Here is a 25,158-nt window from a genome sequence, read left to right as displayed (position 1 = left end):
CCATACCTTCATTTAGAGGGGCGATGAGGGACATCCCTGATCAAGATACAAAATTCAGGAGGGAGCATCCAGTTAGCTAAAGTTCATAATGGCCCTAGGGGTGAGGGGAGGGCATGGTTACTGCAACTAGGAAAGAGAGAATTGAGTGGAAGAGGCTCCCACAAGAAGAGCAATTTCCTTCTACTGAGGGACACACAGCCAGCCTCATGTTACTGCAAGAGAGGAAATAATCATCTTGATTCCATTCTCCCCTCCCCCTCTGATCTCCTACCTGGACTTCCTACTGGCCAAACCCATCTGGAGACCAGAGGCAATGAGACCATTGATATAGTCTATGGTCTTGTAGAACAGGCAGAAACCGTATGGTTCTGGCCACAGACAGGGTGAAAAAGGGACAGAGCGGGTTTGGATGGAAAAGGGAAGATAACTGGCCCAGGCAGGCAACAAGGCCCAAGAGAGGTTCCTGGGACTTTGAATGTTAAATGGAAAACCATAAGGACAGAAAATACGGTGGAGCCTTGTTCAAGCTGGTAACAGTGTTCCCAACAGAGTGTGGATTAAATCCACATCCTGCATCCTTGGTGCTGCTCTGAGTCTGCATTTTTTTTTCTTTTTTTCGGGAGAGGGGGGTTTGCATTTTCTAAACCCATTTCTCTAATTGTCTCTGATTCTGTGCTGTGCTATGCCTAATTGCTCAGTGGTGTCCAACTCTTTGCGACCCCATGGACTGTAGCCCATCAGGAACCTCTGTCCATGGAATTCTCCAGGTAAGAATCCTGGAGTAAGTTGCCACGTCCTCCTCCAGGGGATGTTCCCAACCCCAGGGATCAAACCCAGGTCTGCCCGCATTGCGGATGGATTCTTTATTCTCCAGGGAAACCCAAGAATACTGGAGTGGATAGCCTATCCCTTCTCTAGGGGATCTTCCCAACCCAGGAATTGAACCGGGGTCTCCTGCATTGCAGACAAATTCTTTACCAGCTGAGCTACCAAAGAAGTGAGGGACACAAAACCCAAGCTCCTTCTAAAGATAGAGAAATTCCTATTGCTTTCAACTGAAGAACTCTGAGACAGAAATTGGTACTAGAGAGTGGATTGCAGGTTATAGGTCCCCAGGGAGTTTATTTTAGCCTAACAAGACGGAATAGAATTCAGCAAGATTCCAGCAATATTCCAGGTTGGGAACTTAACTGTCAATGGCCTGCAGCTAATTATAAGTTGTTGATAACAAGGACCATTTGTTGGACTTGAGGGTATCCTTGGAATGAGGTGGCTGCTGCCTTCAGACAACACAAAGGGTATGAAGAACTCCTGGACACTGGGGTACAATGGGTGCTTCTGATGACACTGAATAACTCAAAGAAGGAGACCAGAAAGTTCAAAGAAAAAGGACTCAGAATCCAGGTTCCTTGGGTTGTTGAATTTTGAAGACTGCCAAAGTCATAGCTTCAATCCAGTCTGTTATGTAAAAGAGAGGCATGATGAAACAGAGTGAAAATTAGGGATTAATTCTAGAGACTTAGAAGATCTTATGAGAAGAAGGCTTTCCCTTCTTGCAGGAGGATGCTAAAATTTCCCCTCAGAGTTAGGAGACTGGTAAGCAGAATCCAGTTCCACAATGTCCAGTGGATATGGGTAGGTAAGTGTAAGAATCAGTGTAGGGAAGAGAAAGTATGAAAACGTATGGTAGGAATTTGATGATTTGTATGTGCAAAGTCTGGACGTATCTATCATAATAAATGCAAGGCACTCCATCAAGGAGGGACAGCATAATTTTAGTTAGGGCTGGTTTATTGACATGGGTCCTCTTACCAGGGATTATGGAGAAGGAAATGGCAACCCGCTCCAGTGTTCTTGCCTTGAGAATCCTGTGGACAGAGAAGCCTGGTGGGCTGCCGTCTATGGGGTCTCGCAGAGTCGGACATGACTGAGGCGACTTAGCAGCAGCAGCAGCACCAGGGATTATGTAATGATTGCTATTTCTCCCAGCTCTGTATGTTTCTAATAGTTTGCTGTGTTGGTTTAAATGAGCTTGGATTCAACCTGGTTTGCATTAAAGAACGATGAGAGGCCAGAAATTCCTTGATAGGATATATAAAAAGGAATTCAAGGCTTTGAGAGACAAGAATGCTGACTCATCTATCGTGTACCTCCTCTGTCCTGGCCCAACTCTGTCCTTTGAGAAGACCCTGAATACTTATACATCTCCAAGGTTTTTGCAAATGTTATTTATTTCTCTGGCTGCCTCAGGTCTTCGTTGCATCATGTGGTATCTTTTGTTGCGAGGCACAGACTTTCTAGTTGTGTTGCATGGGCTTAGTTGCTCTGCAGTAGGTGGGATCTTAGTTCCTTGATCAGAGATTGAACCCATGTCCCCTGCATTGCAAGGCAGATTTTTAACCACTGGACCACCAGGGAAGTCCCCATCTCCAAGATTTTGAGAAAGTATTAGAATGTTTAATAGGCTCTTTGTAAGTCTGTAAATGGGCTCCCGTGGAAACTTCAGTGGAGAAAAGAGGATTCTGGGAAGCACTTAAGGACCAGAAACATAGTCAGGTTTGGTAACCAGAGAGCTGAGAGCTGAGAATGATTTGACCTTTTGAGATCTGGGTCTGTACTTACTTAATTAAGGGTGCTTTGGCGACACTTTTCAAGACTTCTGGCTGCCGTACTTCTATTTGGGGATTTACACATCATGAGTTTCACTTCCCTGGGGAGGAAGCCAGACCTTACTTTCCTAGCCTCTGTTTCAGCTCAGGTACATCCTGTCACCTGGGTTCTGCCAAGCAGACTCACTTATTTTGGAGTGAGAACATAAGGAAGCCAGCACCGCACAGTCTTGCTTTCCGGACCAGGTGGCTGTCGAAGTGTCTGCTTTTAGAAGACAGTGATGGCAGACTCTTGGCCCAGTATCACTGGGGGGAGCTCTAGTGTTTGTGTTGTAGTAGGGCATGGAGTCTTTGTTGGGGCAGTCCTGCCATGGGTGGGCCATCATTCCTTGTCCTGGCTGGGTAAGCCTTCAAGCCATGTCTCTCTTATCTTTCTTGAGAATGTGTCAGCTACTGGATATCCCGTCAAATGTTCATTTTATGCCTGAACTTCAGAGAGTTGGTTGTGGACACCTAAAAAAAAAAAACTGAGGACTTCCCTGGTGGTTCAGTGGTTGACTCTGGGCTTCCAATGAAGGGGGTGTGGGTTTGATCCCTGGTCGGGGAACTAAGATCCTACATGGCATGTTGTTTAGTTGTTGTTCAGTCACTAAGTTGTGTCCGACTCTTTGTGACCCCATGGACTGCAGCACGCCAGGCTTCCCTGTCCTTCACTATCTCCTGGAGTTTGCTCGAACTCATGTGCATTGAGTTGGTGATGCCATCCAACCATCTCATCCACTGTCATAGTATTGTGAATAATCACAGACAAAGCATATACTTGAATTGTATTTCTTTTTGGTACAATTTTTCCCTCTTCAAGTTAATAATTATAACATTGTCTTGTTTGCTTGGTTTAAAAAAATAATTATTTATTTGGCTGCACTGGGACTTTATTTGGCTCACAGGATCTTTGTTGCTGCATTCAAACTTTCAGTTGCGTCATGTGAGATCTAGTTCTCTGACCAGGGATTGAACCCTAGGCGCCCTGCATTGATAGCTCAGAGTCTTACAAACTGGACCACCAGGGACGTCCCTACTTGGTTTTATATACTATTCCTAATGTACCCCTTCCCAGGTGGTGCTAGTGGTAAAGAATCTGCTTCCAAATGCAAGAGACACAAGAGACCCAGGTTTGATCCGTGGGTTGGGAAGATCCCCTGGAGGAGGAAATGGCACCCCACTCCGGTATTCTTGCCTGGAGAACCCCATGGACGGAGGACAGAGACATATATAGCAGAGTCCTTTCTTGCTCCAATAAGAACTGACTGCTCTGCTGTCGTTCTGGCATCTCCCTCCATCAACATCCTGGATTTCCTTCACTTCTATCCTACACTAAATCCATCCTTTTCCTGGACCCATGTTTTCCTCCTGAGGAATTTTAATGCAGCGCATTCTCCAGAAGTCTTCGAAGGAAGGGTTGTATGGAAAAATTTCATAAGTTACATCTCCAAAGTTTGGAACTTTTAACACTTAAGGATGGAAATGATTCCCCAGAGGCACAAAAATCACTCTACTGATTGAGACTGATGCTGCTATTTTGGGCTCCTCTTGCCATTAGGGGAGCATGGTGATTATGTATAAAAGGGGGTTCTGGAGGCATTTGAGAAGCACTGACTCATTATCAAAGGCAAAAGTGTAAAAACAACATGGGGGCAGGGAGGAGTAGGCATAGTACCCAAAAGATCCTTGAGCTGCTTCTTTACAGCACCTGCTTAGTTTACAGAAGAGCACGTGTCCCTACACAGCCAGACCAGTGAGGGCTTAGGGATTTGGTTTTTTTGTTGTTGTTGTTTTGGCTGCACTGTGGGGCATGCAGGATCTTATTTCCCTGACCAAAGATCAAACCCATGCCCCCTGCAGTGGAAATGCAGAGTCTTAACCACTGGACCACCAGGGAAATCTAAACCTAAAGAATTAAGGTTTAAGGTTTTTCAAGAATTAAGTTTCATGGTCTTCCTACCAAGAGAAGAACCCCGTATAGCTAAGGTGCTTTTCAAAGCAAAAGGTAAATGGAATGTGTAGTAAAGAAATAAATGCTATCTTGTTGTCCAGTCATTTAGTTGTGTCCAACTCTTTGCAACCCCATGGACTGCAGCACTCCAGGCTTCCCTGTCCTTCACTATCTCCCAGAGTTTGCTCAAACTCATGTCCACTGAGTCAGTGATGCCATTTAACCATCTCATTCTCTGTCGCCCCCTTCTCCCCCTGCCCTCAATACTTCTCAGCAGCAGGGTCTTTTCCAACGAGTCAGCTATTTGCATCAGCTGGCCAAAGTATTAGAGCTTCAGCTTCAGCAACAGTCCTTTCATTTCCTTTAGGATTGACTGGTTTGATCTCCTTACTGTCCAAGGGACTCTCAAGAGTCCTCCTGTACCACAGCTTGAAAGCATCAGTTCTTCAGCACTCAGTCTTCTTTATGATCCAACTCTCACATCTGTACATGACTACTGGAAAAACCATAGTTTTGACTAGACAGACCTTTGTCAGCAAAGAGATGTGTCTGCTTTTTAAAACACTGTCTAGGTTTGTCGTAGCTTTTCTCCCAAGGAACAAGTGTCTTTTAATTTCATGGCTGCAGTGACTTTGGAGCCCAAGAAAATAAATTCTGCCACTGTTTCCATTTTTCCCCCATCTATTTGCCATGAAGTGATGGGACCCAATGCCATGATCTTAGTTTTTGGGATGTTGAGTTTTAAGACAGCTTTTTCACTCTCCTTTTTCACTTTCATCAAGAGGCTCTTTAGTTCTTCTTTGCTTTCTGCCATAAGGGTGGTGTCATCTGCATATCTGAGGTTAATGATATTTCTCCCGGCAATCTTGATTCCAGATTGTGCTTCATCCAGCCCAGCGTTTCTCATGATGTACTCTGTGTATAAGTTAAATAAACAGGGTGACAATATACAATCTTGATGAACTCCTTTCCCAATTTGGAACCAGTCCATAGTTACATGTCTGATTCTAACTGTTGCTTCTTGACCAGCATACAGGTTTCTGAGGAGGTAGGTAAGGTGGTCTGGTATTCTCATCTCTTTAAAAATTTTCCACAATTTGTTGTGATCCACATAATCAAAGGCTTTAGTGTAGCTGATGAGGCAGAAATAGATGTTTTTCTGGAATCCTCTTGCTTTCTCTATGATCAAATGGATATTTGCAATTTGATCTCTGGTTCCTCTGCCTTTTTTAAGCCCAGCTTGTACATCTGTAATTTCTTGGTTCACGTACTGTTGAAGCCTGGCTTGAAGGATTTTGAGCATTACCTTACTCAAAACATTCTTTGGCATTACTTTTCTTTGGGATTAGAATGAAAACTGACCTTTTCCAGTCCTGTGGCCACTGCTGAGTTTTCCAAATTTGCTGGCATATGAATGTAGCACTTTAACAGCATCATCTTTTAGGATGTGAAATAGATCAGCTGGAATTCCATCACCTCCACTAGCTTTATTTGTAGTGATGCTTCCTCAGGCCCACTTGACTTCATACTCCAGGATGTCTGGCTCTAGGTGATTGATCACACCCTTATGCTCATCTGGGTCATTAAGACCTTTTTTGTACAGTCCTTCTGGGTATTCTTGCCACCTCTTTCTAATCTATTCTGCTTCTGTTAGGTAGGTCCTTGCCATTTCTGTCCTTTACTGGACCCATCCTTGCATGAAATGTTCTCTTGGTATCTCTAATTTTCTTGAAGAGATCTCTATTCCTCTATTTGTTTGCATTGTTCACTTAAGAAGGCTTTCTTATCTCTCCTTGATATTCTTTGGAACTCTGCATTCAGTTGGGTATACCTTTCCCTTTCTCCTTTGTGTTTCATTTCTCTTCTTTTCTCAGCTATTTGTAAGGCCACCTCAGACAACCATTTTGCCTTCTTGCATTTCTTTTTTTTTTGGGATGGTTTTGGTTACCACCTCTGTACAATGTTATGAACCCTTGTCTATAGATCTTCAGGCACTCTATCAGATCTAATCCCTTGAATCTATTTGTCACTTCCACTGTATAATAAATAAATACTAGCTACTGCCTGGTCATCAAGATGCAGAAGTGAGAATTTCAACCTGTATTTCTTTCTTTGTGATGAAATATATTATTTAAGTTATTCCTTCTCTCATTACCATATGTAGGATGTATCTGTGGCATTTCAGTTTACCACTTGGTATGGAAGTTTTGGAATATAAAGGCAGGATAGCAACAAGCCAGGGGAAGAATGGACCTTGCCTCGTGAACCCAGATCTGGAAATGGACACAGTCATTGAGGAAGTCTTGTGTTTTCTCTAAAAAGAAAGATCCTCACCATCCCCAAACACAGGCATTATGTTAGCTGAAGATTATTTTTAATAGCGAAAAAATGATATTGGGTTGGCCAATAGTGAAAAAAATCAGAGTGAACGTGGGGGTTTGGACAGTGTTGGAGATGAACCCAGGTCTCACAGAGGATAGCAGAGAGAAACATAGCAGTGACTCCAAAGAAAATGACTAAGGAAGAAAGCAGATTGATTTACGACAATCCCAAAGGCACCCAAAGTAGACATGTGGAGTCAATGGATGAAAGCAAGACAGTTTGTTACCAACAGCACAGCAAACAGAGGAGCCTCAGCATGGTAACACAAGCTGCCCGGCCCCCGTTGCCCACAGGAAAACAGCATGGGCCTGGTGAGCCCCATGTCCACAGTGAACGGCACTGCAGCTGAGCAACCCAGGGCTGAGGGCTCAGCAAAGAGCAGCTGTAACCAAACCAGCGCCCCCTCCAAGAGCAAGTCATCACACTCACGCATTGGTCACTTCACCTATTTAATTGCCTATGTGGCTAGCTACAGAAATGGCTCAAGGTCATAGGACAGTTAGGGCTCGAAATCTGGGCTTCCTCAGTAAGGATATACAGACTTGCTTGAGGCTGATGGCGGAGCTCCTGTCCAAATTCAGAGCAAAGAGTCAGACTGTGGTGGGCATTTGTTATCATCCATCAGTAGACATCCATTCCCCTAACTGTTCTTTCATAACAGCCCTCAATTGCCTTTGGGGAAACCACACAGCCTGCTGCAGCATTTGATGAGACGTTCAACTGGATATCCTTACCTGAACCCCCAGAGCTCTGCTGGCGTCAGCGCATTCCAAGACTGGCTCTTCAGCTGGCTCTTCAATCCCATGAGCCAATTCATATTCTCCCAATAAGTTCCTTTAGGTTTAAATTAGAGTCAGCTTCTCTGGAATCAAAGGACTTTAATATAAAATGGATCTTCTTCTTAAAGGGGTCCTAGTCCCTTCAAGGAAACAGATATGCAAGCAACTACCGTACTGTGAGAAATGCTATTAGACAGGCACACACAGGGCACAATGGTAGCCCCGAAGAACTCCATCAGTGAGGACAAGTATCTTGAGAGCAATGTGAGAACAACAGGTAGAAAACACAGGAAAAGATATTTGAATCGAGTGAAGGATGTGCAACATCCTTGCAGCATCTAAACACGTGGTGCCTAATGGAAACTACAAGAAATCTGGCATGGTGGAAGCAGCTGATTCAAGGGGAGCAGTGCTCAGTGGAGAGGCTGGAGAGATAGGCCTGGTCATTTCATATCAAAGAGTTTGGTTTTATCAAGGGTGAGGTTATAGGCCGATCTGTGGTTCAGAAAGACAGCTTTTTAGACATATGAAAGGGAGATGGATTGGGAAGAAATCAGAGTCATCAAGAGTATGGTCTTCAGGGAATTCCCTGGCAGTCCCGTGGTTAGGACTCCATGCTTCACTGCTAGAGGGTGGGAGTCTGATCATTGGTTGGGGAATTAAGATCCTATAAGCCAGGGCATGGCCAAAAAATAAAATAAAAATAAATAAAGAGTGTGGTCTTCAGAGTTAGACTGGGTTCAGGTCTTGGCTCTGTTATTGGTCCCTTTATGGCCTTGAACAAGTTCTTGAGCCCGTATCACTTGGGTTCATCATCAAACTGTGATCCTTAGAATATCTCTGTTCCAATGAGTTGGGTCATTTAAGTGATCTTTGTAAAGTCTTAGCATAGTGTTTGGCCTATAGTTAGTTTCTAATGAAATTAGCTGTTATTGCTACAGTGATGACAGAATCTGGGAGCCCAATTGGAGTTATCACAGTAATCTAGGTGAGAGTTGATGGAGGCTTAAACCAAGGCAATAGAAGTGAGGATGGAGATCTCCTAAACATTTGTGAACACACATTATTAGTAGAGTGATTCACCATTCCTATAGGGATGCTTTTGAGAGTGGAATGGGTTCACATTTATAATGATACTAGAACAACAGGCATAAATTGGGAAGTGTGGTCACCCTTCACATGAGTCTCTTCTAAGTTCTGCTTCCAGATATCCCTCGTCAACACCAACAATGCTCAGCTGATTTGATTGTTAACACATGAAAGGAACATTTGTTGTTTTTATTGGTGGCAGAGAGAACCTAACCAACACTGGGCAACCTCTTGGCTCAGATGTCTTTTCTGGTCTAGTCTGGCCTGGATTTGTCCTGTGCCATGCTAAGTCACTTCAGTCATGACGACTCTTTGAGACCCTGTGGACTGTAGTCCTCCAGGCTCCCCTGTCTTTGGGGATTCTCCAGGCAAGAATACTGCAGTGGGTTGCCATGCCCTCCTCCAGGGGATCTTCCCCTCCCAGGGATGGAACCCATGTCTCAGGTCTCCTGCATTGGCAGGCAGGTTCTTTACCACTAGGGCTACCTAGGAAGTCCCTCTCGCTGGGATTTATCACTCGGCATAACTGAGCATGCATGGAGGCAGGGGGAAAGGGGGAGGGCAGTCATGTTCTTTCTGCCTCTCTCCCTCTATTATGCACAAGGTGAACTATATGGAAGCAGGTCTTCCAAGCTTTGACTTGCAGACTGGGTGATTCAAACATCGTGTCCACCTAAATGGCTTTCTTGTGTCTCCAAAACAGGGCTCAGTAGCTCTTCCATATGCTCCCTAAGTCAAGTATCATGTCCTTCTGACTTGTTCTCAATAATATACCCAGCATCGAGTGCAGTGTCTGGCACCTAGCAGGAGCTTGATAAACGCTTACTGAATGTTGTGGTGGCATCTCCCAAGTCAATATTCCCCATTTGCCCGGATGTTGGCCAAGGCTCCTGCCCCATCCCTGACCTACACGGTGTGTCTTCCAGGTGACTTTCATTAGGTGCTGGGTTGGAAGAGTCAAATCAATTAGGACTTCCAGTGATGAGTGATCACCAGCTTCCTTACCAGAAAGAAGCCCAGTCTTCATTAGCAACCAAAATCTGCATGGCTAAGATGAGCCTTCATGAAATGGAACAGGACCATATGGTCCTTGCCCCTCGTCCTCCCCCCACCCCCCACCCCCGCCCCATCATGTTCTCTGCCTGCCTTTTGCCTGTGGAAAACTTTAGTCAAAGAATAAGTTTAATCAGAGAAGTGAGAAATGCTGAAACAAAGGAAGACAGTCTAAGGATACTAAATAATAATACTTTAGTCATTAAGCATGGTCAAGGACATTTAGTTCTTTCTCAAGGGCTATAGATAATATTCTGAGACATATCCTGTGAGCTCTCTTATAGAGACTAACATCCCAGGTGGAAAAGTTAACTACATGATGACCAGACTATACCCAGGACATGAGCTGCCACAATTCTGAGAACTGACCACAAAGAATTGGGAACAAGTGCACCCTGGAACTAAAGATTAACTGTACCTAAAACAACCAAGATGATGCTGTTCAGACCACTAGTGACCAATTTAAAGATATCTGTTAGAAATGACTATGCTGCTTCTGCATGTAGGCCCCCTGCCCCAGACTCTGTCTATAAATGCTCTTACCCCTGCTTGTTAGGGGCGGAGAATCTGCCTTTGGACAGATGTCCACCACCCTCCCCCAGAGTGGCAGGCCTCTGAAATGAAGCTGTTGTAGCCACGCATTCTGGGAAACAAACTCACTCAGAAGGACAATGCAGATAGTGGAGTGCAGTTTATTACACCAGCGGGCCCAAGGCAGAGTCTCCTCTTAGCCAAGTACCCCAACCAGTTTTTGTGAAAACCTTATATACTCTAGGCCTACATGTCCAAACCCATTTCCCCCAAATCCCCTGAACAAAGGAAAAAGAAAGATACAATCAAAGTTGACCCATGATTCATAAGCCTTAAGCCTAGGTAGTTAACAGCGGACAATTATCAATAGGCTTGTGGTCATACCCCAATAAGCATAGTAGAATGTATAATTCTATTTGGTTACACAGATAATTAGGGTATTCTTTTAGGTGATGGAGAGCCCTGGCTCTTCCTCCCCGGGGCCTGGTTTTTCAGTTAGTATGTCGTTTCTTTTTTTTTTTTTTTTTTTTGTCGTTTCCATAGATACTGGACATATAGCTCAAAGTCTACAGTCTGGCCCAAGATGGAGTCCTGCTTTCAAGATAGAGCTTGTTCTGTTCCCTCCTTCAAAGCAAAATTTCCTTTCCACCAACCTGGCCTGCTCATTGGCTTTTGAGCAGCAAGGAGCCAGACCCCCACACATACCTTTCGGTAACATTTATAGCTTTACACTTAACATAGGGTATGGGGGCAGGAAGACAAACATTCTTGCTTGGGGTAAGTGGGGCACCACAGAAATAGCTCCCAGTCAGTCGCCAATCAGTCTCAGGATTTCTTTCACTTCGGGCTTGTAACAGCCCTGTCTCTGTTCCCCTGACCTCTCCCTTGTAGGAGGATGTTGGATTTCTCCACAGGCCCTTTCCTTGAGACTGGCTTTTTTGGCTTTGTGTGGCTGCTCTGGGGTTTCAGTTGAGCAAACAGAACATTTTTTTTCCACTTGTTTCCCCAAGGAGTGAGCTATTGCTCCTAATTAGTCCTTCTCCAGCCTAGGGCCCCGCCCCCCGCCCTCCCTTCCATAGCACAACCTACAACAATTAGGGACTCAACCGGAGGTTTATTGATGGACGTACAGAAGCATCTTGTTATAAACACCATCCTACTTCTCCCAGGGTCATTTGGGCCACAATAGGAAAACTGCACTATAGAAGTTTGTAACAAGTGCACTGAATGAAACCTGTTTGGGCTAAGTGTTAGGGTCCCCAAAAGTTCTCTCCTAGGGAACTGGCCACAGGAGCCTGCATGTAGTACTCATCAGCATTCTCTTGTTCCCAGAGACTGTGGCTCAAGGTGGCTCTCATGGGTATATTCGAAATGACCGGGGATGACACTGGCGAGGATGTGTTGTTGATGAAGTTGAAATTGTCTATTTCAGTGGCACTGCTGGTGTTTCTGGAGTAGCCCAGGAATATCAGGGTCATTGAAAGGAACAGAAGAAAAAGAAAGCACTGGTAAGAATCGAATTTTAAAACTGTTGTTTATTTATGTGTTTTTCCAGCATGGATACCTTCGACCCAGATCTGGGTTGAAGTGAAAAGGCACCAAAATAGGCACCAAAAATAACACACATTTAGTATTCAGAGATAAGTGCAGTGAGTTGTTTTTTTTCCCAATGAAAATAATTTTAGGGTTATTGAGACAGGTAATATGGACTAACAACCTAAAAATGTCTTTGCCACAAAACACCTAGAACTGCTAGATAAAATATAATTAACATAATTTTGTGAGGCTGCCAGGGCTAACCATGACAGGCAGCCTAGATTAGGAGTAGGCCTGGTTTTCCGGGGTAACATGATTATCAGGCCACCTGGAGCCAGCCAATCAACATGCTCCTAGTAAGAAAGAGGGAACCTATCAGGGGAAAGCTAAAAAGCCCACGAACGCCCAAGTTGGAAAAAAAGCCCGCGAAAGTCTGGACCAATAAAATTGCTTTGCAAATATGTAACCAATCCGCTTAAGCCAGCTACCAACTGCTTATGCACACCCTATAAATTTGGGTAACAGCTTGGGCTCAGCGCTCTCTGACCCCGCACCACTGCGTTGGTTGCGGCAGAAGCCCTGACTCGAGTCAGCAATAAACTTCCCTTTTTTGGTGAGTTGCATTGTCTTGGAAGCCTTCTCTCTTCCCGCTCGGGGATTCGGACATGGGGCATAACAATTTTAAATGTATCATTACATTTATGAAAAGTAAAGTAAAAATCCCCGGGACCAAAAATTAAAGATCAGTGAAGTATGAGTTAAAGCTGGGCTGCCTGAGGGACTGGCCTGTCTTGGTGACCCAGACCCTGGGTTTATTTATTTGTTTATTTTGGCTATGCTGAGTCTTTGTTGCTGTGCAGGCTTTCTCACTGTCTAGTTGTGAAGGCCTGGGTTTCTCATTGCAGTGGCTTCTCTTGTTGCAAAGCACAGGCTCCAGTGTGCATGGATTTGGTTGCTCTGTGGCATGTGGAATCCTCCTGGACCAGGGATTGAACTCATATCCCCTGCATTGGAGGTGGATTCTTAACCACTGGATCATCAGGGGAAGTCCAGGCCTTGGGTTTTTATGGCCATGTGGCCCAGGTAGTGGGACCCAGCTCCGTGGGACATTAACTTGAGAGAGTTAATTCTTAGATAGGTTGATAAGGAGTCTGAGGCCCTCAAGGAGGAGACAGGAACAAACTTTTTTTTTTTTTGTCTTAGTCACATAAGACATTTTTTCTTAAACTGTGAGTTGTAATGGCAACAATCTATTTCTTGTAAGACTAACTTTCTCTAAGCCCAGAGCTAATGATTACACAAAACAACACATCTTCCTCAAGGGTATGTTTTCCCTTAAGCTCTGTACTAATGATTATGTAACAACAGTGTATCTTGCTTGAGGACGTGTTTCTCCTTCTTAACAGGAACCTTCTGTCTAATCTTGTTATCTTATGTTGTGGGAGTGGGTCTGGTAAAACTTTTCCTATTGTTAGTTCTAATCCCGTTATCTTGAAAATGTATGTTGTGGGAGTGGGTCTAGTAAGACCTTCTACTCTTAGTGAAAGAAAGTGATGTCGCTCAGTCTGATTCTTTGCAACCCCATGGACTGTAGCCCACCAGGCTCCTCGGTCCTTGGAATTTTCCAGGCAAGAGTACTGGAGTGGGTTGCCATTTCCTTCTCCAGGGGATCTTCCAGACCCAGGGATCGAACGGGAATTTCCCGCATTGCAGGCAGACACTTTACTATCCGAGCCACCAGGGAAGCCCAAAGTGAAAAGTGAAATTGTTAGTCACTCAGTCATGTCTGACTGTGACCCCATGGACTTTAGCCCCCCAGGTTCCTCTGTCCATGGGGATTCTCCAGGAGAGAAAACTGGAGTGGGTTGCCATGCCCTTCTCCAAGGGCTCTTCCCTGTTGGTTACTAACCAACTGAAAAAATATATAAAGCCTTGATAAGACTAGTGAGTGGGTCACTCTCCATCCCCCTTCTGATGTCTATGTCAGAAGCTTTCTCTGTCCCCTTTGCACTGTAATAAAACTTCTGCCACATGAAACTCTGAGTGCCTGAAGCCTTGGCTCTGGTTCCATAGCTAAATTCTCTTCTTCGGAGATCATGAATCCGACTCTGGTCAAGATATTTGCATAAGTCCAGGACTTTCAAAGCTACCTTCTTGACAAAAGGGGATAACAGGGACTTCCCTGGTGATCCAATGGTTAAGAATACACCTGCTGATGCAGGGGACACAGGTTCAATCCCTAGTCTGGGAAGATTCCACATGCTACTAAGCCCATGCTCCATGGAAAAATAAGCCACCACAATGAGAAGCCCGTGCACTATAATTAGAGAGTAGTCCCTGCTCTCTGCAACTGGATAAAGCTCACATGTGTAACAGTGAAGACCCTGTGCAGTCAAAAATTAATTAATTAATTTAAAGGGGCAGGGGAATACCAGAAAGAAATCCATCCAGTGTCAAAGCCAACATGGATTCTGGGTCAACTATACCAACTTGGATTCTGGGTCAAAACAAAAGTCTGTTGAAAATCCTTATCCTTGGGACTGTCCCAATACTGGTTTGAGATCTGACATGATACAGGGTCGAATAACTTCCAAGCTGGGAAACTAATGTAAAAATTTTCTCCTGAGCCATTAATCTCTCTGAGGCATCCAATAGAAGCAAACTTAACAATGGTTCTGTGGGGTCAAACCTGCCCCTCCAATTTAGGCCAACAGGAATCCCACAGATATAGGCCTGTTTGAGAAAAGCTCAGATAAAATATTACAGCTACAGATAGCCCCGAGGCCCAGAGAGTCAGTATCTATGTGAGAGACAGCAGAGAGAAGCAACAGGGCATCTGATGTGCCTGTAAACAGAAGGGCTTCTACATTGCCCACAGCTTCTCAGGAGAAAGTGCAGCCAGCCAATTTGGGAAGAAGGGAACTGGGGAAGGAAGTGCAAGGGGCCTGTGGCACAGTCTGAACAGGCTGGTGAAATATGTGCCTTAAGAACTCTCAAAACCACCAGAACACTTTCCCTTGCAGGACATGGCCTCTGGAAATGGAATCCAAATCGAGTAGGATAGGAACAATAAAAGCAAAGGAAAGAGAAAAATCAGCTAAAGATAGGAGAGAGGAACACAGTCTGGGAATCCTAAAAAGCTTAAGTCCATAAACACTTTACAAAAACAACACAAGAGGGAACTCTGAGCCCAAACCAGACAGCTACCTTGACCAGCCCCTCACTCCCAAAGGTTTAGGAAAACCATTTTGCATAAAAACAAGCATCAGAAAAGGATCATAACTCAAGATCATACAAAATTATCTCAGAAAGAAAGAGGCTATGAAGCATCTTAACTCCTTACAGACAACGAATGCACGCTAAAAAGATGTGCCTGCAAAACAAACGAAAACTGCAACCTAGCACTTCAAAATGAGCTCAGTTAAGACAATGACAGAGCATATGAAAGAACCAAGTCTGTCAGAATTTAAGGATTTATAAATGCAGTGACAAAATTGAGAAAAGAATTAGACATTTCTAAAGAAACAAAAATTACTTCCAGAACGAAGGAACACAAAAATGAACAAAGCAGCTAATGCCTTACAAGAAAGAGAAGAGCAAAAGTCCTCTCCTTGAGTTTCAGAAATGAGAAAGTGGCAGGCAATTAGATAGCAAAAATGATCCAACCCACATGTAGTCAGTTTCCTAAAATTTCCTTAATAGGAGATTTTAATATTATAATTCAAGAAAGCTATCTTGAAGTCAGAAAAAAAAAAAAAAGGCTGCCAAGTACATATAAAGGTGAACCATGACCTGGGAGGTGGTAGAGGACAGGGAGGCCTGGCGTGCTGCAGTCCACGGGGTCGCAAAGAGTGGGACACAACTGAGCGACTGAACAACAACAAATAGCCTGGGAGAACTGATCTCGCATGACCACCTCTGGGACCCCGCCCCAGAGGCTGGCGACAGAAGCCCCGAAAGAGAGGATGTGTGGTGGGTGAGTCCTTTGTATAGAGCTGATGCTTCATCCCGCCCCAGCTGAAGGAGAGAGGCTTCCTGGGACCACCCAGAGACCTTGAGCAGTGGTCACCAGGGTCTGGGAAACTCAGTAGTTGGGGGCACAACTCCTGCCCAGGGAACACAGAGGGTGGGAGAAATGGGAGAGTGGGTTTCTTTGATGATGGAGTGATGAGGATCTGGGTGCATCTGTGTCCAGGAGGCACAATCCTCCCTCCGGTAGCCGGTCATTTCCCGAGGACCAGATGTGAACTGTACCAGGGAGAGAGCCAGCCTGGAGCCACTGTAAACCCTTCCTGACTCCCATAAAGGGGAGGGGACCCTGACAGCTAGTTCCTGGTGGGCGTGGATGCCTGCAGATCCAGGGGGTGTGGGGGCAGTGGGGTGGGCTTGCCTTGGGTGAGGGGTGTTAAGTGCATGGTGCGTGCTAAGTTGCTTCAATCCTGTCTGACTCTTTGTGATCCTATGGACTGGAGACCGCCAGGCTCCTCTGTCTATGGGGATTCTCCAGGCAAGAATACTGGAGTGGGTTGCCACGCCCTCCTCCAGAGGATCGTCCCAACCCAGGAATGGAACCTGTGTCTGTCTCCTGCATCACAGGTGGATTGTTTACCTCTGAGCCACTGGGGAAGCCCGAGGGGTGGTAAGTCAGTTCAGTTCAGTCGCTCAGTCGTATCCGACTCTTTGCGACCCCATGAATTGCACACGCCAGGCCTCCCTATCCATCACCAACTCCCGGAGTTTACTCAAACTCATGCCCATTGAGTCAGTGATGCCATCCAGCCATCTCATCCTCTGCCATCCCCTTCTCCTCCTGCCCCCAATCCCTCCCAGCATCAGGGTCTTTTCCGAGTCAACTCTTCGCATGAGGTGGCCAAAGTATTGGAGTTTCAGCTTCAGCATCAGTCCTTCCAGTGAACACCCAGGACTGATATCCTTTAGGATGGACTGGTTGGATCTCCTTGCAGTCCAAGGAACTCTCAAGATTCTTCTCCAGCACCACAGTTCAAAAGCATCAATTTTTTGGCACTCAGTTTTCTTCACAGTCCAACTCTCACATCCATACATGACCACTGGAAAAACCATAGCCTTGACCAGACGGACCTTTGTTGGCAAAGTAATGTCTCTGATTTTTAATATGCTATGTAGGTTGGTCATAACTTTCCTTCCAAGGAGTAAGCACCTTTTAATTTCATGGCTGCAGTCACCATCTGCAATGATTTTGGAGCCCAAAAAAATAAAGTCTGACACTGTTTCCACTGTTTCCCCATCTATTTCCCATGAAGTGATGGGACCAGATGCCATGATCTTAGTTTTCTGCATGTTAAGCTTTAAGCCAACTTTTTCACTCTCCTCTTTCACTTTCATCAAGAGACTTTTCAGTTCCTCTTCACTCTCTGCCATAAGGGTGGTGTTATCTGCATATCTGAGGTTATTGATATTTCTCCCGGCAATCTTGATTCCAGCTTGTGCTTCTTCCAGCCCAGCATTTCTCATGATGTACTCTGCATATAAGTTAAATAAGCAGGGTGACAATATACAACCTTGATGTACTCCTTTTCCTATTTGGAACCAGTCTGTTGTTCCATGTCCAGTTTAACTGTTGCTTCCTGACCTGCATACAGGTTTCTCAAGAGGCAGGTCAGGTGGTCTGGTATTCCCATCTCTTGACGAATTTTCCACAGTTTATTGTGATCCACACACTAACACCCCAAAAAGATTTCCTTTTCATTATAGGGGACTGGAATGCAAAAGTAGGAATTCAAGAAACACCTGGAGTAACAGGCAAATTTGGCCTTGGAGTACGGAATGAAGCAGGGCAAAGGCTAATAGGGTTTTGCCAAGAGAACGCACTGGTCATAGCAAACACCCTCTTCCAACAACACAAGAGAAGACTCTACACATGGACATTACCAGATGGTCAACACCGAAATCAGATTGATTATATTCTTTGCAGTCAAAGATGGAGAAGCTCTATACAGTCAGCAAAAACAAGACCAGGAGCTGACTGTGGCTTAGATCATGAACTCCTTATTGCCAAATTCAGACTTAAACTGAAGAAAGTAGGGAAAACCTACTAGACCATTCAGGTATGACCTAAATCAAATCCCTTATGACTATACAGGGGTGGTAAGTAGTGGACTTCAAATAACCCAAGAAAGCTCCTAAGAGAAAAAGTCAGTTTCAAAATCAAGAAACAAAGGGCTTCCCCTGTGGTCCAGTGATTAAGACTCTACCTTCTAATGTATGGGATGCAGGTTTGGCCCCTGGTCAGGGAAATAAGATGCCTCATGGCCAAAAAGCCAGAGCATAAACAACCAATGCAATATTGTAACAAATTCAATAAAGACCTTAAAAATAGTCCACATCAAAAAAAAAAAAGAAAATCACAGGGACTTCTCTGGTGGTACAGTGGATAAAAGTATATGGGTTTGATTCCTGGTCTGGGAAGATTCCACATGCCATGGAGCAACTAAGCCCATGAGCTGCAACTACTGAAGCCCATGCATCTAGAGGCCATGCTTCGCAACAAGAGAAGCCACCACAATGAGAAGCCTGAGCACCACAACTAGAGAGCAGCCCCCACTCACTGCAACTAGAGAAAGCCATTGTGCGACAACAAAGACTCAGCACAATCAAAAATAAATAAACAAAAATTATATTTTAAAAAAATCTTCAAAAATAAAATCAAATCAGGAAACTGAAGGAGAGGAGGGACAACCCAGTCCCCACAAAGAAGGGCCATAGTAATATAAGGCCATGCTGACTGAAGGGGGGTGATGTGGCCACTTCAGAATTTTGATAATTTTCAGGCACTGGACGTTTTAATATCCAAATTGAGACAGCTTTTGCAGTTTAAAGGGACCAAAGAGTCCTTTTATATTCTAAGAAGAAGCCCATATATGCTTAAGGGGCCTGCCCAGAGACCAGCTTTTACTCAGGAGCAAGAGGAAGACTTCTCCCACTGAGAAAATTATAAAAGGAAGAACAGATTTTGCATTTTGATGATACCCTCGAAGTTGTATTTGTTCAATGTATTAACTGCATGATCTTGTGTTGGTTTTTCTATCACTTGTTACAGAAAGAATCTCACACAGTGACTTAGTAGATAGTAAAGCTTTGGAGCCAGCAGGAGTCTCCTCTATGGGTTAATGTCTATTCTGTCTATTTTACAGAATAGATAAGTGAGGCAAAGAGGCCTCAGGATTGTCTTACCCAAGGGACCCTTGCAAGCTGGGACTGTCAACATCTAACTCCATGAGTCTGCTTTTATCACCCTTCTTCAAATTAACCTATTCATCCTCACTCCTTTTACAGAACATCTTCCATGTGAAAACACTGGGGTTTGCCTAGGGAATATTTAGATCAAGCAGCCACAGATCCTATTTCCAAGAACAGGCTTATAATAAAATGAAGGGGAAACATCACATGTAAAAGTCTAAAGTGAAAAGAAGGAACTGAGATGGGTAGATGGAGGGTGTCACTGATCCTCCACCCCACCATGACTCTAGGCTGTGGGAAAGGGATGCCAAGGCAGCCTGCATGGAGGACCCACCTGTGTACTGTGTTCTGGGAAGTTCCTGAGAGGTTCAAGAAATAGTCACTCTTCTGCTCGGCGGCCAACAGCATGGAGCTTTCACTGGGCTGAGAGGATGATGGCAGGCTGCTTTCAGACTGGATGGAGAAATTGACAGTCAGATGAACGGGTCTGATCTCCAATAGCTCTTGGCCTTCTTAGGCCAGAACCTTGAAGAAATTTACTTGTATCTTCCAGCCTAGTCCTGGGAACTGTTCCTTAAACGTTAAGCCCTGGAATCATCAGACCAAAAACAGGGCCCCTAGCAGGATCTCCTCCTCTCCCTGATGGACTGCTTTGGCTACTCTGCCTAGAGCATAAGTTCTGATCCTTATGACCGAGAGCAGCAGAGCTGTAAGGGCTGACTTCAAAGTCAATGACCAAGTACCTAAAGCATACCACTTAAATGCGATGAAGCAAGTGTTTAGATCTTGAAATCTGGAGGTTTAAGGCTATCTAATCTATCATACTTTTCCTTCTTAGGCTTCTACCCTAAGCAGGTACTGGGAAAGCCTTCTGTATGTCAAAAGAAGAAAAAAAAAAAAAAAAAAACTTAAACTAAAAGGGAAAACCAAATCCTTAGAGCAAATATTTGCAAAAACTCATGATTAAAGGCTTAAAGCTCCTGACATATAAAAAGCTCTGTTTTATAAATCAACTTAGAAAAATGCAAAGTTGCCAACAGAAAAATTGTCAAAGAATGCAAAAGATAGTGCAAAAAAAAAAAAAAAAAAGTCGGCGTTCAAATTCATTGAAAATCAAACAGCTGCCACTTTTTTTTTAAACTTGTCATATTAGACAAGGAAAATTTATGCTTCTCAATTGTGATAAGGATACAGTGACATAGTCACTCATATTATTAGAGAGAGTATAATTTGGCATGAACTTCCTGGAAATAATCTGACAATATGTATTGAGAGCCTTAAAAATGTCACACCCTTTGAATTCTTCTTCTAAATCTATTCTGGGAAAACTATCAGAAATGTGGACAATACATAAATGCTTGTTTTAGCATCAGTTACAATAATGAAAAGTTAGGAATTACTCTGAATGTCTGATATTAGAGGAATGGTGAAGTAAATTTTCACTCATTCATACAACTGAATAGCATGAAATTATCAAAATGATGTGTACAAAGGGCTTTTGAAAGAAATGGGAAATGATTATCATATATGATATAATCTAAACTGGAAAAAAAGCAACATTGAGAAATATGTTTATATATGTAATGGCCTCAAAGATATAAATTAAAAACTAAGATGAAAGACTAGGAGAATATATGCCAAAATTTTCCAAATGATTGTTTAGGGCTAGAGAGGAGTGGGGTGATTTTTCTGTAATTTTCTGATTTTTCTTCAGTGAACATTATTCCTTTATAACACTGGAAAAAAAAAAAAAAAAAACCCAGAAAACAATTTTTAAGTGAGTTCAGTATTTTACCACTTATTAGGAAAACAAAATTACTTTTTAATGCATGTAGACCTCAGTGTGGTGTGTGCACATCACTGACTTGAAAAAGAAGGCTGCTGATCCCCACACAGTGCTAGACTCTAACATCCATCCATTTTCCAGAGACAGTGTATCTCCAAGTCCCAGCTGACCTTACAGATCTTGGCAGGGTCTGGGTGAAACTTACTGTTTCTGTTGGCAACTTGGGCACCAGGCAGTGAGAGATTCGGATTCTTGGATCTTTGGTGGTGATGGACAGACCTCTCTGCAGAATTTTCACCAAACGGATCCAGAACTGAAACACGGTCTCTGGGTGTTTTTCGTGGAGCCTCAGGTAGTAAATCTTTTCAGTCACCGTCCTAACCCTTAGGATGCGTTGGAGCCGGTCATAGATTTGCAGTTCCACATACTTCAGGGGCAGAATCCTGGGCACAGTCAAGAAATTCCCATGACAGAGGCCCCAGTGGTTTTAATGAACCTTGCTGGGTTAACCCCATTAGACTCCTGCCTCTGCTTGGGGGATGCTGGAGAGTGAAAGCTTGTGGTCTGAGGGTGGAAATGATCACTAAAACCTATTCTTCTCTGATTTCTAGAGCCTTGGTTTTTAAGGACTCTGCTCAAACCAATAACAATGGCTGATGGTTGATGTATAAAATCTCATTTAACCTTCACAACAACCCCTTGATGAATGAAAGATATGTAGTATTAATTCCCTGTTACAGAATTTGAAACTGTGGCTCAGAGAAGCTAAGTGATTTGCCCAAGTTTAGATCTTCTTAAGTAGGAACTGGAACTAAGATTTTCTGACTCCATCTCCAGGTCTCCTTCTCCCTAGATCCTGAGTAACTGTGCTGAAAGAGTAAGGAGAAGGATGGAGGTCTGGTATTTTACATCCAGTATTTTTTTTTCAATTTCAATACCTCATAATCCTATTTGACTTTCATATTGCTCACCTTTCTTTTTGAAAACCTCCAAGTCTATATTGACAAAACAAAAAGTAAGCAAAAGGAAGCCACGATTCTCAAAAACTAGGAAGAGACAGGGGCTGGTGCTCTACCCCAGCACCAAGTACAGTACTTGGTACATACAGACACTAAATAAATATTTGTTAAATGAATGAAGGAAGTCTACACAGTTTATAAGCTAAAGAACACTGTCCTTTCTTCTTGTCTAGAAACCAGTGGCAAAACAACTCAGTTGTTCACCCAGCCCCTCCCAGCACCTCCCTCACATTTTCGTTTACCTGCTGAGGGTGATGACTGGGGCACTCCCCGGCGTGTTCCAGGTGGAAAACTGACCCTGGGGCCAGGTGACGTTGGCCATCAGGAGGATGTTGGGGAGTGGCAAGGAGGGTATGGACGAGGTCACCCCAAGGATCACAGTGGTTGGCCCTTCACAGTCATCCATCCAGTTTCCGGGCTTAGTGACCTAGAAGTTAGCCCCAGGCACATGGAGTCAGACAGAAACGGAAGACAGGGGTGGAAGATTACAGGTGCTAGAAAATGGCACTTGAACTTGGCAACAGGCTTGGAGCACCTGTGTTCTCGCACACCGGGCTGGGCCATGACCTGCCGTCCATCTTTCCTGTGGGTTCTCCCCAGAGAGGCGTTAGGTCATTGGCAATAGGAACTTGGTCACCTGCCTTCGTGTGCTTGGCATGACTAACTTTAAAAGGATGTGCTGGTAAGACAAAACTGATCACCGTTTTATTCCTCCATCCTTGGGCAGAAGAAGGCAGCCCAGGTTTCTAATGATCTGGGAGGGGGATTATGCAAAGAAAGTTCCAGAAGGGGAGGAGAAGGAGGAAAAAGCTGTTGAATGGGGAAGACCCAGGCAGCCCAACTTGAGAGATGTTTGGGGAGCTTCCCTCAAGATGATGGACAGTCTGGCTTGCTGCTGGGTCCTGAAAGGAATAAGGACCTGTTCTCTTGCGGTGCTCAGGGCGGTGGCAGGACAGGAAGAAGGCAGCCTGGCACTTGGGCGCAGTCTCAGCTGAGACACCCCCACACCTCACTGTCCAGGACAGGCAGATGAGCACCAGCACTGTAGCATCCAAGGAACCACAGGGATCAGGTTCTAAGGGGTGACCCCTATGTTCCCAAGACCAGAGGGCCTTCTCCCAATGTTCCAGACTCTGTAAGACCATCAGGGCCATTCACAGCCTGTGATGGATCTGGGCAAATGGGGAGAGCCCCAGCAATGCCTGAAATGTAGGTTTCCACAAGCCTAGTAGAGGGTACCCTGAGAAAAGTGAATTTTGATTTTGAGAAGAAATAAGAGTAACATTTCTTGAAGCCTATGTTGTGGAACAAAATTTGTATGTGCTACAAAACACAGAGGGCCACACACACAGAGTAATACATAAATGTTTGCGGGTGATGTTTCTTGGCCGTGACGGTAGTGCTGGTGATGCTGAGGAGAGGGGAAGGAGAGAGCAGCATAACTCTGTGGGCTGGATCATTTCAAGGCAGCTTTTAGCTCTGACGAGCTAGCTTCAGCAGGCAGGCTTTTCCCCTCCTTGGCACAGTCAGTCTCCTGGGGTGGCTCAGGGATGGGGAAGACCTGGAGCTATGAACCAGCTCGCTGAGACCTGGGGCACCTCATCAGAGAGAGGCTCACTACTCTGTGAAACGGTCTCCAAATTAAGTTCAACACCCACCTCCGATTATTTCCACCCTCACTCCCAGGGTTCCTCATCATTTTTCAACTCCACCAGATAGATTCCTAACTGTAGACCCTCCCTGTGCATTCCAGCCTCCTGGCTTCACCCAGGAGCTTGAAAACCTTTCCCTCTGCCTGAAAGGTTTTCCCAGCCAACTCTTCTGCTTACCAAAGTCTTAGCAACACCTCAAAGAGATACTTTCCCAGAAGCCTTCCCAGAATATGAGGAAAGCTTCCACAACCACCCATGTTGAGGGTTTGCTCTGCTCATGCTATAGGGCTCAGCAGGTCCAAACCCTCTGACACAGAGCTTTCTTAACAACTACCACTTCACATTATGTCCTTTGAACCTCCAAAGTCACAAGCTTCTTGGCCAGGGGCACTATCTCATCTCTCTTTGCATCTCTTGCCCCTCACACAGCTTGTTAACAAACTGGCGATGCTATACCTGCCACGGAGCACAGTGGGGTCACCAGCCAGATCACTGGAGGGAGGTGGGAGGGGCACCTCGGTAAAATGTTACACGAATTGAAATGACCATCCCGTGCTCTTGGCAGCTCCATGCTTCTCAGGCCACACTCACTCACTTGAGTGGGTCATATTACTACTCTTCTGGGGACCAGTAGAATCTGGGCAAGGCTAATTTATCCAGGACCTTGCTCTCATGCAAGGGTGTTTGTAAGACAACCTAGAAAGGAGGAGGTTGGGTCTCAGAGCAGAAATTCTGACAGCCGCCTTCACCCCCTTTAACCATTCGGTATGCCCTGGCAGCCCCAGAAGGTGCCTGTGGACCCCTCACTCACCCCTGGAAAATGGGTCCTGCTATCTCCTTCTGCAGGTATAACTCTATTTCCCCAAAGCATCTCCTGTGATGCTGTAGGCACAAACCGAGGTGAACTTGGGATCTAGGCACTCCTGTTTTCTCTGGCTCTACCTGCTTCCCTGCTTCTTCCTCCTCCCCACAGCTTTCAAAGGCTGTGGCATTTGGGGGCCAAACCTTGGGAATAGGCTTTGGGGTGCAGGGGCGGCACGGGGGTGGTGGTGAGGAGGGGGCCCTGAGCACACAAGAGTACCTGGATAAAGATGCTTTCAAATACCACTGAGTCAGAGAACAAGTTGAATTCTGGAGAATGAATCAGTTGACAAAGGAGGCCATCTTCCACCCCAAGTTCCACTCCAGGGTCTGGTTCCCTGACCTCAGGTGGGAGGCCCCGAATTTTACTCATTGGTTCTTGGGAAGAATGGGCTGGGGAACATCTCTGGGGCTCCACGCAGACCCAGCCCAACTCCAAGGTGATGTTGTGACCTCTTCTGCCCCCACCTCCACAGCGCCGCCCCTCCTGATCTAGGGCTGTCCCCCAGGCTGAGGGGTGGGGGACGCTGCGGGCTCACAATGGCAGGAATGACATCAAGGAATGTGACGGGTAACAACAGGAAAGGAAGGCAGACAAGAGGCGAGGAAGGACTGGCAGTCAGGAGGGTGTGTCTCTCCCCTTTCCTACT

General features: G+C 45.0%; 1 protein-coding gene across 1 annotated transcript; it reads right to left on the bottom strand.

Moving 5' to 3' along the window:
• Positions 1–11,686: 11,686 nt before the first annotated feature.
• On the bottom strand, positions 11,687–24,881 carry GARIN1A (golgi associated RAB2 interactor 1A). The gene is made up of 5 exons (XM_061166410.1): positions 24,729–24,881; positions 22,238–22,422; positions 21,182–21,419; positions 19,525–19,643; positions 11,687–11,885 (listed from the first exon to the last, which is right to left on the bottom strand). The coding sequence occupies exons 1-5, from the start codon at positions 24,879–24,881 to the stop codon at positions 11,687–11,689; spliced, it is 894 nt and encodes a 297-aa protein (XP_061022393.1).
• Between the last annotated feature and the right edge of the window lie 277 nt (positions 24,882–25,158).

Source organism: Dama dama, chromosome 18 (genome assembly GCF_033118175.1).
Source record: "Dama dama isolate Ldn47 chromosome 18, ASM3311817v1, whole genome shotgun sequence".
Lineage (NCBI taxonomy): Eukaryota > Metazoa > Chordata > Mammalia > Artiodactyla > Cervidae > Dama > Dama dama.
This window is presented reverse-complemented; position numbering and strand designations above follow the sequence as displayed.